The sequence below is a fragment of the Corvus moneduloides genome, chromosome 28 (genome assembly GCF_009650955.1).
Source record: "Corvus moneduloides isolate bCorMon1 chromosome 28, bCorMon1.pri, whole genome shotgun sequence".
Classification (NCBI taxonomy): Eukaryota; Metazoa; Chordata; class Aves; order Passeriformes; family Corvidae; genus Corvus; species Corvus moneduloides.
The window spans coordinates 3,608,931-3,622,149 of record NC_045503.1 but is presented as its reverse complement, the minus strand read 5'-3'; the positions used below and the strand labels follow the sequence as shown (position 1 = coordinate 3,622,149).

General features: G+C 64.4%; 3 protein-coding genes across 9 annotated transcripts; 2 read left to right on the top strand and 1 right to left on the bottom strand.

Moving 5' to 3' along the window:
• Window positions 1-375: 375 nt before the first annotated feature.
• On the bottom strand, window positions 376-6,759 carry PCSK4 (proprotein convertase subtilisin/kexin type 4). The gene is made up of 15 exons (XM_032093069.1): window positions 6,539-6,759; window positions 6,003-6,107; window positions 5,827-5,922; window positions 5,094-5,222; window positions 4,009-4,085; window positions 3,814-3,902; window positions 3,142-3,314; window positions 2,854-3,066; window positions 2,532-2,632; window positions 2,132-2,235; window positions 1,909-2,026; window positions 1,588-1,758; window positions 1,290-1,414; window positions 920-1,039; window positions 376-847 (listed from the first exon to the last, which is right to left on the bottom strand). The coding sequence occupies exons 1-15, from the start codon at window positions 6,734-6,736 to the stop codon at window positions 459-461; spliced, it is 2,208 nt and encodes a 735-aa protein (XP_031948960.1). The 5' UTR covers window positions 6,737-6,759; the 3' UTR covers window positions 376-458.
• A 151-nt stretch (window positions 6,760-6,910) lies between these two features.
• Window positions 6,911-11,257, top strand: REEP6 (receptor accessory protein 6). Of its 3 annotated transcripts, none has more exons than XM_032092761.1 (6): window positions 6,911-7,130; window positions 9,262-9,355; window positions 9,599-9,737; window positions 9,929-10,097; window positions 10,287-10,354; window positions 10,832-11,257. In XM_032092761.1, the coding sequence occupies exons 1-6, from the start codon at window positions 7,016-7,018 to the stop codon at window positions 10,847-10,849; spliced, it is 603 nt and encodes a 200-aa protein (XP_031948652.1). In that variant the 5' UTR covers window positions 6,911-7,015; the 3' UTR covers window positions 10,850-11,257. The 3 variants fall into 3 exon arrangements, with proteins under 3 accessions (XP_031948652.1, XP_031948653.1, XP_031948654.1); XM_032092763.1 differs by lacking the exon at window positions 6,911-7,130 and adding an exon at window positions 8,477-8,953; XM_032092762.1 differs by lacking the exon at window positions 10,287-10,354.
• Window positions 11,258-11,335: 78 nt separating this feature from the next.
• Window positions 11,336-13,104, top strand: C28H19orf25 (chromosome 28 C19orf25 homolog). Of its 5 annotated transcripts, none has more exons than XM_032092766.1 (3): window positions 11,336-11,414; window positions 11,906-12,079; window positions 12,155-13,104. In XM_032092766.1, the coding sequence occupies exons 2-3, from the start codon at window positions 11,932-11,934 to the stop codon at window positions 12,334-12,336; spliced, it is 330 nt and encodes a 109-aa protein (XP_031948657.1). In that variant the 5' UTR covers window positions 11,336-11,414; window positions 11,906-11,931; the 3' UTR covers window positions 12,337-13,104. The 5 variants fall into 5 exon arrangements, with proteins under 5 accessions (XP_031948657.1, XP_031948661.1, XP_031948658.1 ...); XM_032092770.1 differs by having other exon boundaries at window positions 11,341-11,402; XM_032092767.1 differs by having other exon boundaries at window positions 11,350-11,425.
• The last annotated feature ends 115 nt before the right edge of the window (window positions 13,105-13,219 follow it).

The following is a 13,219-nucleotide window of genomic DNA, read 5'->3' as shown; positions in this document are numbered from 1 at the left end:
CTGTGCCTCTGCCAGTGCTCGTGGGACACAGAGTGGCCGGGGGTGCAGCCACCTTGGGACCCTTTTTTTTAAGGCCTGAAGCTGCTGGTGAACAGGAACTGGGGACTTTGGAGGGGGTCTGGGTTGGCCTCTGCTGCTCCCGCTCTGCTGGAAGCCACACGGGCTTGTGGCCGAGCTCCTGTTGTGGCCACACGGGTGCAGCTTTTTGGGGACACGTCACATCCCGTCCCTCTGCGCCTGGGAAAGGGCACAGGGCTCCCGGCCCCTCTGGGAATGTCTCTGTGCCCAGGGGCTGTGGGAGGGCCACAGCTGGACACGGGGTGGGACCATCCCAGGCACCGCTGGAAAGGGGAATCACCCTTCGGAGAGAGCGGCTGGAAAGGCAACAACCGGTTTATTTGGGAAGCCAGGCACGATCCCCGCTCAGTGCCGGGCTGTCCGTGCAGCCCAGGCTGGTGTCACTCTGCCCTCCTGGCCTGGGGACAGCACAAAGCTCCCTTGCCAGTGCGAAGGACCATGCGGTACGTGGGGTACAGCACCCCTGCCAGCACCAGGCTGCTGCAGGCCAGGACAGTGACAACCACGAGGTCCCTGCGCATCCCCACCGGCTTGGGGGAGCCCTGAGCGGGGTGGGGGCAGGTGTGTGTGGTGTCCTGGAAGGTGCGGCCGGAGGGACAGGATGTGCAGTTGTTCGCCGAGGCGCCCTGGCAGGTGTAGCAGGAGGGGTGGCAGCGGGCACAGACACGGGTGGTGTCCCTGGGGGTGGCACTCCGGGCCCGGCCGTAGTAGCGTGGGGGGCAGTAGGACAGGCAGGAGCCCTGGTGGGTGTACAGGGAGCTGCCACAGTCTGTGGAGAGAGGCTGGGGTGAGACCCTGGGGACCAGAGCGGTGTCACTGTCCCCCCCAAAGCCTCGCTCACCCTCACAGTCTCCCAGCTCGTCCCTCCTGAGGCACTCGTCCGTGGCAGTGGCTGCGGAGCGCCGGGCTGGCATGTCCTCATCCGTGCCATGCAGGTGCAGGATGAAGCTGCTCAGCTGGCCTGGGGACAGGAAGGGACAGGGGGCTGCCAGGTGAGGGATATGGGGCTGGAAGCTTTGGGGTTGTGTCCTGCTCCCGGCCCTGTGCTGGCCAGGGACACCCTCAGAGCCAACACAGGGTCCTGTGGAAAAGGAGGGCTCACAGCCAGGAGGGAGAAGCCAACAAATTGCTCATCCAAGTGGGGGAAGGAAGAATGACCAGGCACAGGGTGACCCCAGTAAAAATGGGGTTCACCCCCATGGGGCACCCACCTGTGTTACGGTCATCACCCCTGTTCTCCAGCCGGAGCGTCCAGATCCCCTTGGGATTCTCGTCCCAGAAGTGTGTGGACATGAAGGTCCAGTCCTTGTAGCCCTCCTGGCTGGTGTCGTAGGGGCTGGAGGAGGAGAGCAGAGCTGGGAGTGCCAGCCCAGGGGGCTGGAGGGGCAGGATGTGACCTGAAGGGTCACCCTGTTCTTGCTCTGAGCGGGCACTCCCACGTGGCAGAGGTCCAGAGGAGTTTTGGGTACAGTGAGCCCCTTTTTGGGAATCTCCTGGCCCCGTCCTTACCGCACGGTCACCAGAGTGGACGTGGTCCCCATGGGGCTGCTCAGAGCCACCACCAGGTCCCCCCTGCGGCTGTAGCTCAGGGACAGCTGGACCTGGACGTGCTCCAGGGAGTGGATGCTCTGGGAGCAGGAGGAGGCATCCGTGGAGATGGTGAGCCTGGAGCCGATGTCCCTGTCGGGGACAAGCTGGAGGTGAGGCCATGCCATGGGCATCCTGCCCTCCTCTGTGGCCTCCAAGACGCTGTGCAGCACAGATCACTTTTTGGTTCCCTGTGCCTGTAGTGGGCACAGCAAGTCCTGACCTGGGGTCCCTGTCCCTTACCTGGGGACCTGAACGGCCTGGACTGAACACTTCTCCTGAGGCCGAGTCCCTGCCCACGTCGTGGCCACCTGCACCAGCAGCCCCGCATCCAGCAGCCCGTAGCCGTAGTAGTGGCTCACTGGGACACAGGTGCCACCCAAGAGAGGGACCCGTGAGCCCCTCAGTGCCACCAGGGCATGGAGGGCTGCTGCAAGGTGTTTGAGGGGCTGAGCCCTGCACTCACCCCTGCGCCCGACGCCGTTCTCAGCCCAGTCCTCTGCCTGCAGGTGAGCGGGTTTGGAGGCCCTGATGATGAGGTGCTGCAGGTCACGCCAGGTCAGGGCTGGGCTGCAAGCAAGGAGGAGGTGGGGACAGAGGTCTGGCATGGTTTTTAAGGGTGAGATTTGGCTTCTCTGGGGTGGGTAGAGCAACTGTCTGAGTCCAAGCTGGTCCCCCCATGACCTTCAGAGCCAAAATAGGAGCAAAAAGGCCTCCAGAGGACAACCCTCCTCCTGCTCTCCCCTGGCCCTGGGGGAAGACCACAGCTCTGCACCCCCAACCTCCCTGCTGTCCCCCCCCTTCCTCATCCCTGGTGGGGCACCAGCTCTCCCTGGGGACGGTCCCTGTGTCTCAGTGTCACCTACTTGGCCTCCAGTGCCAGGGCCACCATCCCCGCGGCCAGCGGGGCTGAGGCAGAGGTGCCGGTGTGTTTGTCCGTGCAGCGGTGGTGCAGGTCAGTGGTCACCTGGGGGGACAGAGGGGTCTCAGCACTGTTCCCAAGAAAGCTGCCAGGAGCTGGGTACCTTCAGGAAATGCTCCTTTCAGGTTCCTTTGGGCTTCTTGGGCTCTACACAGACACTTTATTACTTACTTTATTATATTAAGGAGAGCTGGGACGAGCCCAGCCCGTGCTGGGATGTGTCTGCCCCGGAGCTGCTGCTCTGGCAGGGCTGTTGGGACACTCACAATCTGCACCTTGCTGGTGGTCCTGCTGCTGTAGGTGGTGGTGAGGATGGCGGGGCAGCTCTCGCTGTAGCGGGGCCGGTGCCCGTCCCCCAGGACGCTGCCCACCGACACCGTGTAGATGCTGTTGGTGTACCCATCGCAGTTGCAGTTGTCATAGTTGGTGCCACCGTTGCCCGAGGCCCAGATGAAGATGGAGCCAAGCCCACCCCGTCCCTGTTGAAGAGCAGAGGGGGGGTGAGCAGGGTGTCCTGGTGTCCCTGTGGTCCCCGAGGCCAGGGCTGGGCTTACTTGGCTGACCCCTCTCTGGAAAGCGGCCGCAGCCAGGACGCCCGGCCCGTCCACTGTCCGGCCATCGTCCTCGGGGCCCCAGCTGGCGCTGTAGATGTGGATGTACTGGGGCTGCAGGCTCAGGGCCTGAGCCTCCACTATGTCCATGATGGAACCGTCCAGCATCCGCACGCCTGAGGGCCGGCACCGGGAGCAGCCGTGGCCGAGAGGCGGCAGCACCCGGGAGAGGCCGCGGTGGCTCCGAGGGGACGAGAGCCACCCACGTGCCACACCAAGGGAAGGGCCTGGGGGCACCTTGCCAGGCCCCCCTGGCCCCCCACAGCCTCGAGCAGTTTTCACATGACCCTGCCCTAAGGAGATCAGGCCCCCGTGGGCCTGTGCTGCTGCCATGAGCTGGTTCCCAAAGCTCCTCGTTAAGCCTTTTGTAATTAAGCCCAGGGAGTGCTCCCAGCTTTTAAGCGCCTTTGCCACCCTCACTTCCACAGCGGAGCCTGAACTGGCCCTGCTGGGTGTTGGGGTGAGCATTAAACCCCTGGGGAGCACCAAGACTGATGTGGGATAACACTGCAGCACCCTGAACCCCCCCAGAGCAGCCCCAGCTGGGCTCCTGTGTTTCCCCCAGGGGTGCTGGAGCTGATTTCCAGCTTCCCTCCCACGGGAGCAAAGTCTCACCTCCGATTTTGGCGTTGTAGGCGACGCCTGCGCCACAGATTCTGTTGTTGGCCACAGCTGCCACTTCCCCTGCGCAGCGTGTCCCGTGCCTGGTGGGGGGACAGAGTGACCCTGTGAGGGGTGTGGGGGCCTGGGACAGCCTTGGCTCCCCCAGGAGATGAACCCCCCCAGCGCGGGGAGCTGGGCAGAACCCACCAGTTCTTGTCCCCGTCTCCATATCGGGGCTGGGGATCGGGGTCGTTGCTGTTGAAGTCGTAACTTGCCAGCGGGTCCTGTTACAGAGTGAGGCACCGGCGTGAGCCAAAGGGCCTGGGCAGGGCTGTGACAGCTTGGCACAGGCGCCTGGCACTGAGCCCGGCGCTGGCACCACCGAGGGCCCCGCCTGCCAGCCCCAGGGGGGACAGCGGGGCCCCTTCGTGCCCAACTGCACTGGGAGCTGGAGCTAAATCGAGTCCTGAGAGGGAAAGGAGCAGCAGGAGCGGCTGGGGGAGCTGGGGAAGGGGCTCAGCCTGGAGAAAAGGAGGCTCAGGGGGGACAGTCCCAATATCCACAAATCCCTGACAGGAGGGGACAGCGGGGGGGGGTTGGGCTCTGCTCCCAGGGAACAACAGGATTAGAGGGAACAGCCCCAAGCTGTGCCAGGTGGGACATCAGTGGGAATTTCCTCATGGAAAGGGTGCTCAGGGGTTGCAAAGGGGCTGCCCAGGGAGGTCTGGAGTCCCCATCCCTGGAGGTGCCCAAGGAATTCCTGGAGGTGGCACTCAGAACAAGGTGGGCATCGGGCACAGCTGGGACTCGGTGATCCCAGAGCTCTTTTCCAACCTCAGTGACTCTGAGCTTCTGCAAAAAGGGCTGAAAGCAGCACAACTTTGCTGTTTCCCCTGACACAGCCCAGCGTGGCGAGTCACCTGAGGGTGACCCTCGCTGGCCACGCAGCCAGGAGAGAGGAACCACAACCCACAGAAACGGTGGTGTCATAAACACCCAGGATTTGCCTTTCCTTCCCCGTGGAGCACAGGAAGGGTTTACCAGCTTTACTGGCTTTGCAGCTTGCTGTAATTACACCTATTCGGGGGGCTCCAGCACGTGCACAAGTTCTAACATTTCCTCAGGGTGAGATTTCACTGCGGGAGACTCCAAACCTTGGGTCCAGCCCTGGAGAGGCTGAGCTCCCACCACACAGTCCCGGGGCTGGGGTGAAGGCGTTGATTCCCACCCTCCCTCGGACCCTGCCCACCCACCCTGAAGGAGCTGGTTCCTGGACACCCCCCTATAGTTACGTAGTTGGCAGCCAGGTCGGGATGATCCTTCTCCAGCCCATCATCCAGGACAGTCAGCACCACCCCCAGCCCTGTGTAGCCTCTGCTCCAAGCCGTCAGGATGTTCAGGTCGGGATGGATGTCGTTGTTCTGGAAAACAGATTAAATTCGATCGGCAGCCCGAGGTGACCTTCGAGGACTTCTGCTGCCTCATCACTGCCAGCATTAGCCTGGTTTATCCATTGGGGAGGCACTGGGAAGAGCATTGCCAGCGGGTCAGGGAGGGATCCTGCCCCTCTGCTCAGCCCTGGGAGGCACATCTGGGCTGCTGTGCCCGGCTCTGGGCTCCTCAGGATGTGGAGAGTGACAAAGTTGAGGAAGGGATTGGAGCATCCCCCTGACAAGGAGAGGCTGAGGGAGCTGGGGCTGTTCAGCCTCGAGAGGGGCCCTCAGCCCTGGGTGTCCCTGTGTGCAGGGACGGCTCTGAGGAACAGGCAGGGACTGATCCCAGGGAAATCCACCTGGACAGGAGGAAGAACTTCTCTGCTCTGCAGTGCCCGAGCCCTGAACAGAGAGCAGAGAGGCTGTGCAGTCTCCCTCCTGGGGATATCCCAGAACTATCCAGACACAATCCTGTGCCACGTACTCTGGGCTAGCCCTGCTAGAGCAGGGAGGTGGCACCAGATGGCCCACTGTGGTCCCTTCCATCCCGTGATTTGGGTGAGGATTAGAAGGGGAAGCAGCCCGGTCTCACCATGTACCACTGCTTGGGGAACCAGGGGTCCGTGGGCACCACGCTGATGCCTCTCTTCGAGCGCCTCTTCACCGTCTGCTGCTCAAACCACAGGACCTGGGCGAGGAGCAGCTCTGTGGGTGCCAGGCAGCGCCTGCCCACAGCTGTCCCACAGCTCCCTGTGCCCTCCTGCCTACCTGGGGGTCCCTGGTGAGCCGCATGTGCCACCCCCAGTGCCTGCTCAGGGCTCTCTGCCTGGTGCCGCGGTGTCTGAAGTGATAATAGGGCTCTCCCTCCATCACCTGCGGGCACAAAGAGCTGCTGTGAGTCTTTCTAGGGGACACCAGTGCCAGCCCCACGCGGGCTGTGGAGGTCGGAAGGGTGAATTTGATGTGAGCTGTAGTGCAGGACAAGCAGAAAGTGTCACTTGGAGACAGAATGGAGCCCTGACATGGGGGTGTGTTCCCTTGGGGGTCCCTTGCTCACCCCTGCATGTTCAGAAGCAGAGTGCTGTGAGGGTGGGGGAACACTGGCACAGATTCCCAGATTCCCAGGAAATGTTCGAGGCCGGGTTGGCCGGGGCTTGGAGCAACCTGGTCTAGTGGAAGGTGTCCCTGCCCACTGGACAAGTGAAGGGGACAAACAATGGCGACACAGGGCAGGTACGAGCAAAAAGGTCGGACCCGGGGCACACGAGGTGGGCTGGGCCCGCCTTCCCCCGCCCAGGCCGCACCTGGCCTAGATAGAGCAGCCCGTGCCGGCGGGCCAGGGCCCGGGCGTCCCGCAGCCCCGCCGCCACCCGCACGGCCCAGCTGCTCAGGTAGACGCGGGGCTTGGCGGGGCTCGAGGAAGCGGTGGCAGCCACCACGAGCAGCGCGAACAGCACCGGGAACAGCGACGGCACCGGGCGGGGCCTGGGCCAAGCCGCCATGAGGCCGCGCCGCCGCTGCGCGCGTTGCCATGGCAACGGCGTCGGCCCCGCCCCTCCGCACGGCCTCGCCTGATTGGCCTGCCTTGATCCCCCCGCCTTCTCATTGGCCACGCCCCAGCGTTAACCCCGCCCCTCCGCCCTGCCGGCCCCGCCCCCGCCTGGCCCCGCCCCGCCCTCTCGTTGGCCACGCCCCCACCGGCCGCCTCTGACCGGGGCGCGGGGTCGGTCCGGGGCCGCTCCGGGGCCACCGCTGCCGCCTTCATCATCGCCACCGCCGCCATGGGCTCGATGCAGCAGCGCCTGCAGCGCTTCCTCCACAGCCCCGGCCCGATCGGCGACCTGCTGGGTCAATTAGAAGCCCGTACCGGCGTTCAACGGCTCTACCTGGCCACAGGTGCGACCGGTACCGCGGGGCCTCCCCGGTCCTCCCGTTCTGTCCCCTTCTCTCCTGTATCCTGAGGCGCCTTGGCAGCCCCTCACCGTGGCTCTGGGCTCAGCACGGGGGCACGGGGAGGGCAGGCAGGGCAGGGGAGGTTGGGGGTGCGGAGCGGGGCCGTGCTGGGAGGGGGCTGGGGGTGCCGGGGGTGACACCGCTGTCACCGCACCGTCCTCACCTTCGGCAGGTGCGAAATCCCGAAACCCCAAAACCTGCAGGATTCGAGGGTCAGAGGTGTTAGACAGACCCTCGAGACCCCTGGCCCCTGACAGAGGGGGGTGCCCGTTCTGGGTGAGCCCCCAGGTCGTGGTGTGTCAGACCCGCACTGGGGATGGGAGCTCGCCCCTGTGTTCCACAGGTGGGACTGTGGGGATCCGGCCTTTAACCGGATCCCAGTTGTTCATTAATGAGGAACCAGCCGGATTCTTCCCAGGGATCCTCCTCCTGGCACGCCGTGCCCCCTCTCCTCTGACCCTCAGCCTTGTGCCCTCTCTGCCAACTTAAACGGGCCTTGTCTGCATGTTCCAATTTGAGATTTCGTATCGAACCTCCCAGGAGGGGCTTCCCTGTTTCCTGTGTCCCTCCAGGCCTTTGGCCTCCACGTGTGGTTTCCTGGCCCTTCACCTGCCAGCAGGGCTGGTTTTCCCACTCTGAGGGGGAAAAGTGTCGGTGAAGGAGCACGTGCTGCTGTGCAGGATGTGGTGCCACTCAGGTGTCTTCCAAGCAAAATAATCCTGGGGATTTGGTCAGGCTTGGCCGTGATGGACTTTCGGAGTAGGACAGGAGTGGATGCACCAAAAAGTGATGGTTCCACCTTCTGGATCTCTGTCCTGGAAAGGAGAAGCTGCTGCTAACTAAAAATTCCCAATTGCTCCCTCCCAAGGCTCTGGAGCAATCCTTAATTTGTGTTTGAACCCATGGGCTGGGGTTTGGAGCAACCTCTGTGGCCTCTGGGCAGCACCACGCTCCCTCAGCGGAGCCTTTCCCTCGGTTTTTGCTGTTACATAAATTTCTCTGGGGTTAAAATCCTGTGAAATCCCTTCTAAGGCTCTTGGGGAATGAAACCCAGCACTGCCTGGGCCCGCCTGCCCTCCTTGGAGGGACGTTTGGGATTGCTCCAAAGCCACGTTGCTCCTGCCCGTCTCCCGGGAAAGACCCGGAGCTGTGGGTGCCCCGGATCGGGGCCGGAGCTCAGCCCAGGAATGCTGCAGTGAGCAGAGCAGGGATAATCCCCAGCAAGGACTTTCCTCTAATTCATCAGCACAGACAGGTTAATTCCCAGCTTTCCTGCTGCTGATGGAGGAGTTGTTCCAGGGCTGGGGAGAAGCTGCTGGGCTGGACAAATTGCTCCATGCTGTGTATCCCTGAGGTTTTCCTGCCCTCTGAGCCCCGCTGCGAGCGAGGCTCTGCCGTGGTTTCCACCCCAAGATCTCCCTGTGCCACCTTCCCCATCCGGGCTCTCTCCCAGCTCTGCTGCTCCAACCTCCCGCGAGTGTCCGAGCGCTGGGCAGGCTCCAGGCCACCAAACCCTCTGGCTCACATTTAATTTAACGATCCAATTGAGTAGCAGGGAAACTGGATTGGATTGCCGCTCCCAGGGGAGCCAACCCTTCCTCCGCCGGCGGCTGCTCAGCCACGGGGAGCGCCCGCGGGAGGAGCCGCGATCCCGGGCGGCTGATCCGGGAGCAGGGCTCGTCCTTGAGCGGGAGATCTGGGAATGCCGAGAGGCTCCGGGCCCCGCGCGCGGGGGAGACGAGCGGGGCCTTGACTTTGGACCATGGGTGCGTTGTCAGCGTCTCCCGTTCCTGCCGCCCTGGCCCCGCTCCAGGGGCAAAAGTGCTGCGAGATTGGGGTGGTAAAGTCCCATCCGGGGCCAGGGGAGGGGACGAACGGTGGCAGGAGCAGGTCACGGGTCCCTCGGGAGAGCGGGACTCTGCCACGTGCCTCGTTACACCGAGCGGTGTCGGTGTCGTGGAATTAATTGGGGGGTGGTTGTTATCTCCTGGCAACGTGCCCGTGGCCACTCTGGGATGAGAATCCCGCTCTCCCAGGTGACAGCAGGTACGAGCCCGTCCTCTGTCCCCCGCAGGTTCCGTGGCTTTCCTGGGGCTGTACCTCATGTTCGGCTATGGCGCTTCCCTGATCTGCAACATCATCGGCTTCGTCTACCCCGCCTACGTCTCGTAAGTACCTGTCCCGGCACCAGGAGAGCGTTCCCTGCCCTTAGCTGAGGGTCTCCCTGCTCCGTGAAGAGGCAATCATGGCTGGGAAGCTCTTGAGACTTTTCCTGGAAAGGCTGGGATTGTGCCAGCTCGGGGGCAGGAGTGCCCAGCGGGCAGGTTCCCTCCAGGGTTTTGGAGGATTTGGGAAGGTGGAGCCCATCCCAGGGACTGCAGCAGCCATGTCCTTCCCCTCTCCTGCCGCAGCATCAAAGCCATCGAGAGCAGCAGCAAGGAGGATGACACCCTGTGGCTTACGTACTGGGTGGTCTACGGCGTCTTCAGCGTCGCGGAGTTCTTCTCCGACCTTTTCCTCTACTGGTTCCCCTTCTACTACGTCGGGAAGGTAACGGCTGTGCCGGGCTCCTCTCACCCCATGGCTGAACAGGGAGGAGCTGATTGTGGTGGGCTCTGACCCGTTAGCAGGGCGCTGATGGGGCTGCAACCGGCTCAGATCCTGTGAGCTCCAGCACTGGGCGCTGCTGTTGGACCAGGCTGGGGGGCACTGGAGCAGCTGAGCCCCTCCTGTCCCCGCAGTGCCTGTTCCTGGTGTGGTGCATGGCCCCCGTGCCCTGGAACGGCTCCCTCATCATCTACCACAGCTTCATCCGGCCCTGCTTCCTCAAGCACCACCAGACCGTGGACTACATGATGGGTGACATCGGCGCCAAGGCCCTGGACGCGGCCTCCGTTGTCACCCGAGAAGGTAACTCAGGTCCCCCTGTTGTCCGGGTTTTCCCAGCGCAGGGGCGTGAGCAGCTCGGTTTCATTACCAGCAAGTGATTATTTCTCCGTGCCCATGGGCCGTGCTGCCGCAGCCCCGTGCCAGGAGCCCCGGGGGAGGGTCACAGTCCCCTCTCTAACCTCTCTCTCCTCTCTGCGCCGCACGGTCCAGTCCTGCAGTCTTTGGCCAACAGCAGAGCCCGGCTGGCAGCCGGGGTGGCCCCGCAGCCCAGCCTGTCCGTATGTAACGAGCCGCGGCTCCCGGTGCCGCCTCGGGGGGACGGGGCCGGGCCGTGCCAGGCGCCCGCCGCGTCTTTCGTGTCCGCCGTGGCACCGCTCCCGCAGCCACCGGCGCGGCTCCCGCACAACCGGCCCTTTCTCCCGTGGCGTGGGTAGAGCAGGCGCTTCCCTCCCGCTTCTCCGTAGCCAGACCCCATCCGTGTGTCTATCCATTGTCCATCCATTGTCCATCCGTGTGTCCATCCATTGTCCATCCCTGTGTCCATCCCTGGGTCCACGTGCTCCTCAGCGCTGCTGCAGACCTGGGGCTCCCCTCCGGAGCCCCCCACGTGCGGGGAGGGCAGGGCCGGCTGTCACCCCCGTGCTCAGCGGGACAGGGAGGGAACGGGACGCTGACGCGGGGCCGGGCCGGGCAGTGCCCCAGGACACCGGTCACTGCCCCGGGGACGGGCACTAACGCCATCCGTGTCTCCGCAGGCGCCAGAGCAACCCTGACCCTGGCAGAGTTAGTGGAGAAGGCGAAGTAAGAGGCGCATCGGTGCCTCTGGCTGATACCGGCACTACAGCCCCGGTACTGGGACCGGTACCGGTACCCGCGGCCCCAGTACCGGCACTACGCTCCCAATACTGGTACCGGCAACCCTCGTTCTGGCACCGAATTCCCCCATACCGGCACTACAGACGCCAGTACCGGCACCATGGCCCGGTACTGGTACCGGCATCCCCCGTTCTGGCACCGTTTCCCCATACAGACGCCGGTACCGGCACCGTGCTCCCAGTACCGGCACCGTGGCCCTGTTACCGGTACCGGCCACCCCGGGCTGTACCCGTCCGGGATCCCGAGTTTCTCCAGCCCCAGTCTGTTGTTCCCCCGTTCCCGCAATAAACCCCGGTGCCCACGAAGCGCCGCTCCCGCGTGTTCCGTGACACCGCGCGGCGCCTTTAAGAGCGGCGTGGGGGCGGAGCTTCGGGGAATGGGTGGGGCTCCCGCCGATGACGTAAATGGGCGTGGCGGAAGTGCGGCCGGACGGTGGCCGGAACGGGGAGGGTCGGTCCGTCGGTCCGTCTGCGGTACCGGGGGGTCGGTCTGTCCGGTGGGAGGGATCGGGGGCTCCGTCTGTGTGTCCGGGGGGCGGAGGGAGCCGGTTGGTCTGTGCGGGGGTGGGGCTGTGTCTGTCTGTCCAGCGGCGGGAGGGGGGGAAAGGAGAGGTCTGTCCGTCTATCTGTCTGTCCAAAGGGCGGGAGGAGGGTGTCTGTTAGTCTGGGGGAAGGGAGTCGGTCTGTCTGGGGGGGGAATCTGTGTGTCTGTTTGGGGGGAGGGCAGGTGTCTGTCTGTCTGTCTGTCTGTCCGGCGGGGAAGGTGGCGGGGGGGGGGCTTTGTTTGTTTGTCCATCCGGGGGGACAGTGAGAGGACTCTGCTTGCTGCGGGAGGTCCGTCTGTCTGTCCAAATGGCAGCACAGAGGGTCTGAGAGAGCAAAAGGGGGGAGTGTCCGTCTGTCTGTCCGGGGTGGGGGCAGCGCAGCGCCTTCACACCCCGCCCCCATCCTCAGCCCCTCCCGCATGAGCCTCCCCCGTGATGAGCTCCAAGGCCAAGCGGGTGCTGCCCACCCGCCCTGAGCCCCCCAGCGTGGAGCAGATCCTGGCCGACGTGCAGGGCGCTCCCCCGACCGACCCCGTCTTCGTCCTCCCCCCCGAGCCCCCCCAGGACCACGGCCCCGCTCCAGGTGAGCCCGCGGTGGGGAGAGAGGGGGGGCGTGGGGACACCCCCAGCCCCGCTGAGCCCCCGCTCTGCCCGCCAGGCTGCCCCGAGCCCGCGGCCGAGGAGCGGGAGCGGCTGTACCAGCAGGTCCGCTCCTACGTGGGCATGAACCAGCGGCTGCAGGAAGCCCGGGAGCAGCTGCGGGAGCGGCGCCGGGAGCTGGAGAGGGTCGGAGAGGCGCTGGATCGTCGGATCACGGAAATGAAGCAGAAGGTGTTCTGAGGGACTGCGGTGGGCGCCTCGGGACACCTCACGCTGTGGTTTCACCTTCCCAGAACCGTTTGCACTGGGAGGATCCGGATTTGCCAGGACAGCCCCGGCTGTGCCACCCCAGTGACCTTCTCCCAAGGAACGCTGGGATCCGCCAGTCCAGCACAGCGGCACCTTCCCGGTGCTGGAACAAAGGCTTGCCCCCCTGAACTGGCTGCCATGTCCCCCGCGGGTGGCACGTCCTCTGTCCCCTACGACTTTTCCCTCTGGTACTTCCCTGAGGATGACCACGTCGCCGCCCGCATCGCGGAGCGCCTGAGGGAAGAGGGATTTCGGGGCTTCACCGAGCACCAGGACCAAGTGGCCGGGACGTCCGTCATCTCAACGGCCGTGGAGGCCATTGAGGCTAGCCGGGTGGCCATCCTGCTCCTCTCAGCCAAGTCCGTGGGCGACCGGTGGTGCCAGCGCGTGTCCCAGTGGAGCCTGTTCCGCAATATCCACCAGCGCGGCACCAAGGTGGTCCCCGTGTGCGTGGGGGTGACCAGAGCCGAGGTGCCCCCGTTCCTGCAGCACCTCATCCCGCTGGAATACCAGAATGAGTTCTTCTTCCAGCGGCTCCTGGCCAGCCTGAGGTCCCACCCAGGGAGCAGGGCCAGGCGGGTCCCACCCAAGGGGACGAACTGAGGGACCACTGAGGGGGCTGGGTTGGGGGCCAGCATGGCCCCATGGTGTGACAACTGCCCTGTTTTGCTAATAAAGGTGGTGGGAATGGGTCACCCAGCACTGTGGGTTGTCATAAATCTCATAAACCCCCGTTTTCTGGCGAGCTGAAAGTGCCGCTTTCTGTCTGCAAAGAAGGGGCCGTGGGTGTTTCCCACCCCCACAGGTGTTACCT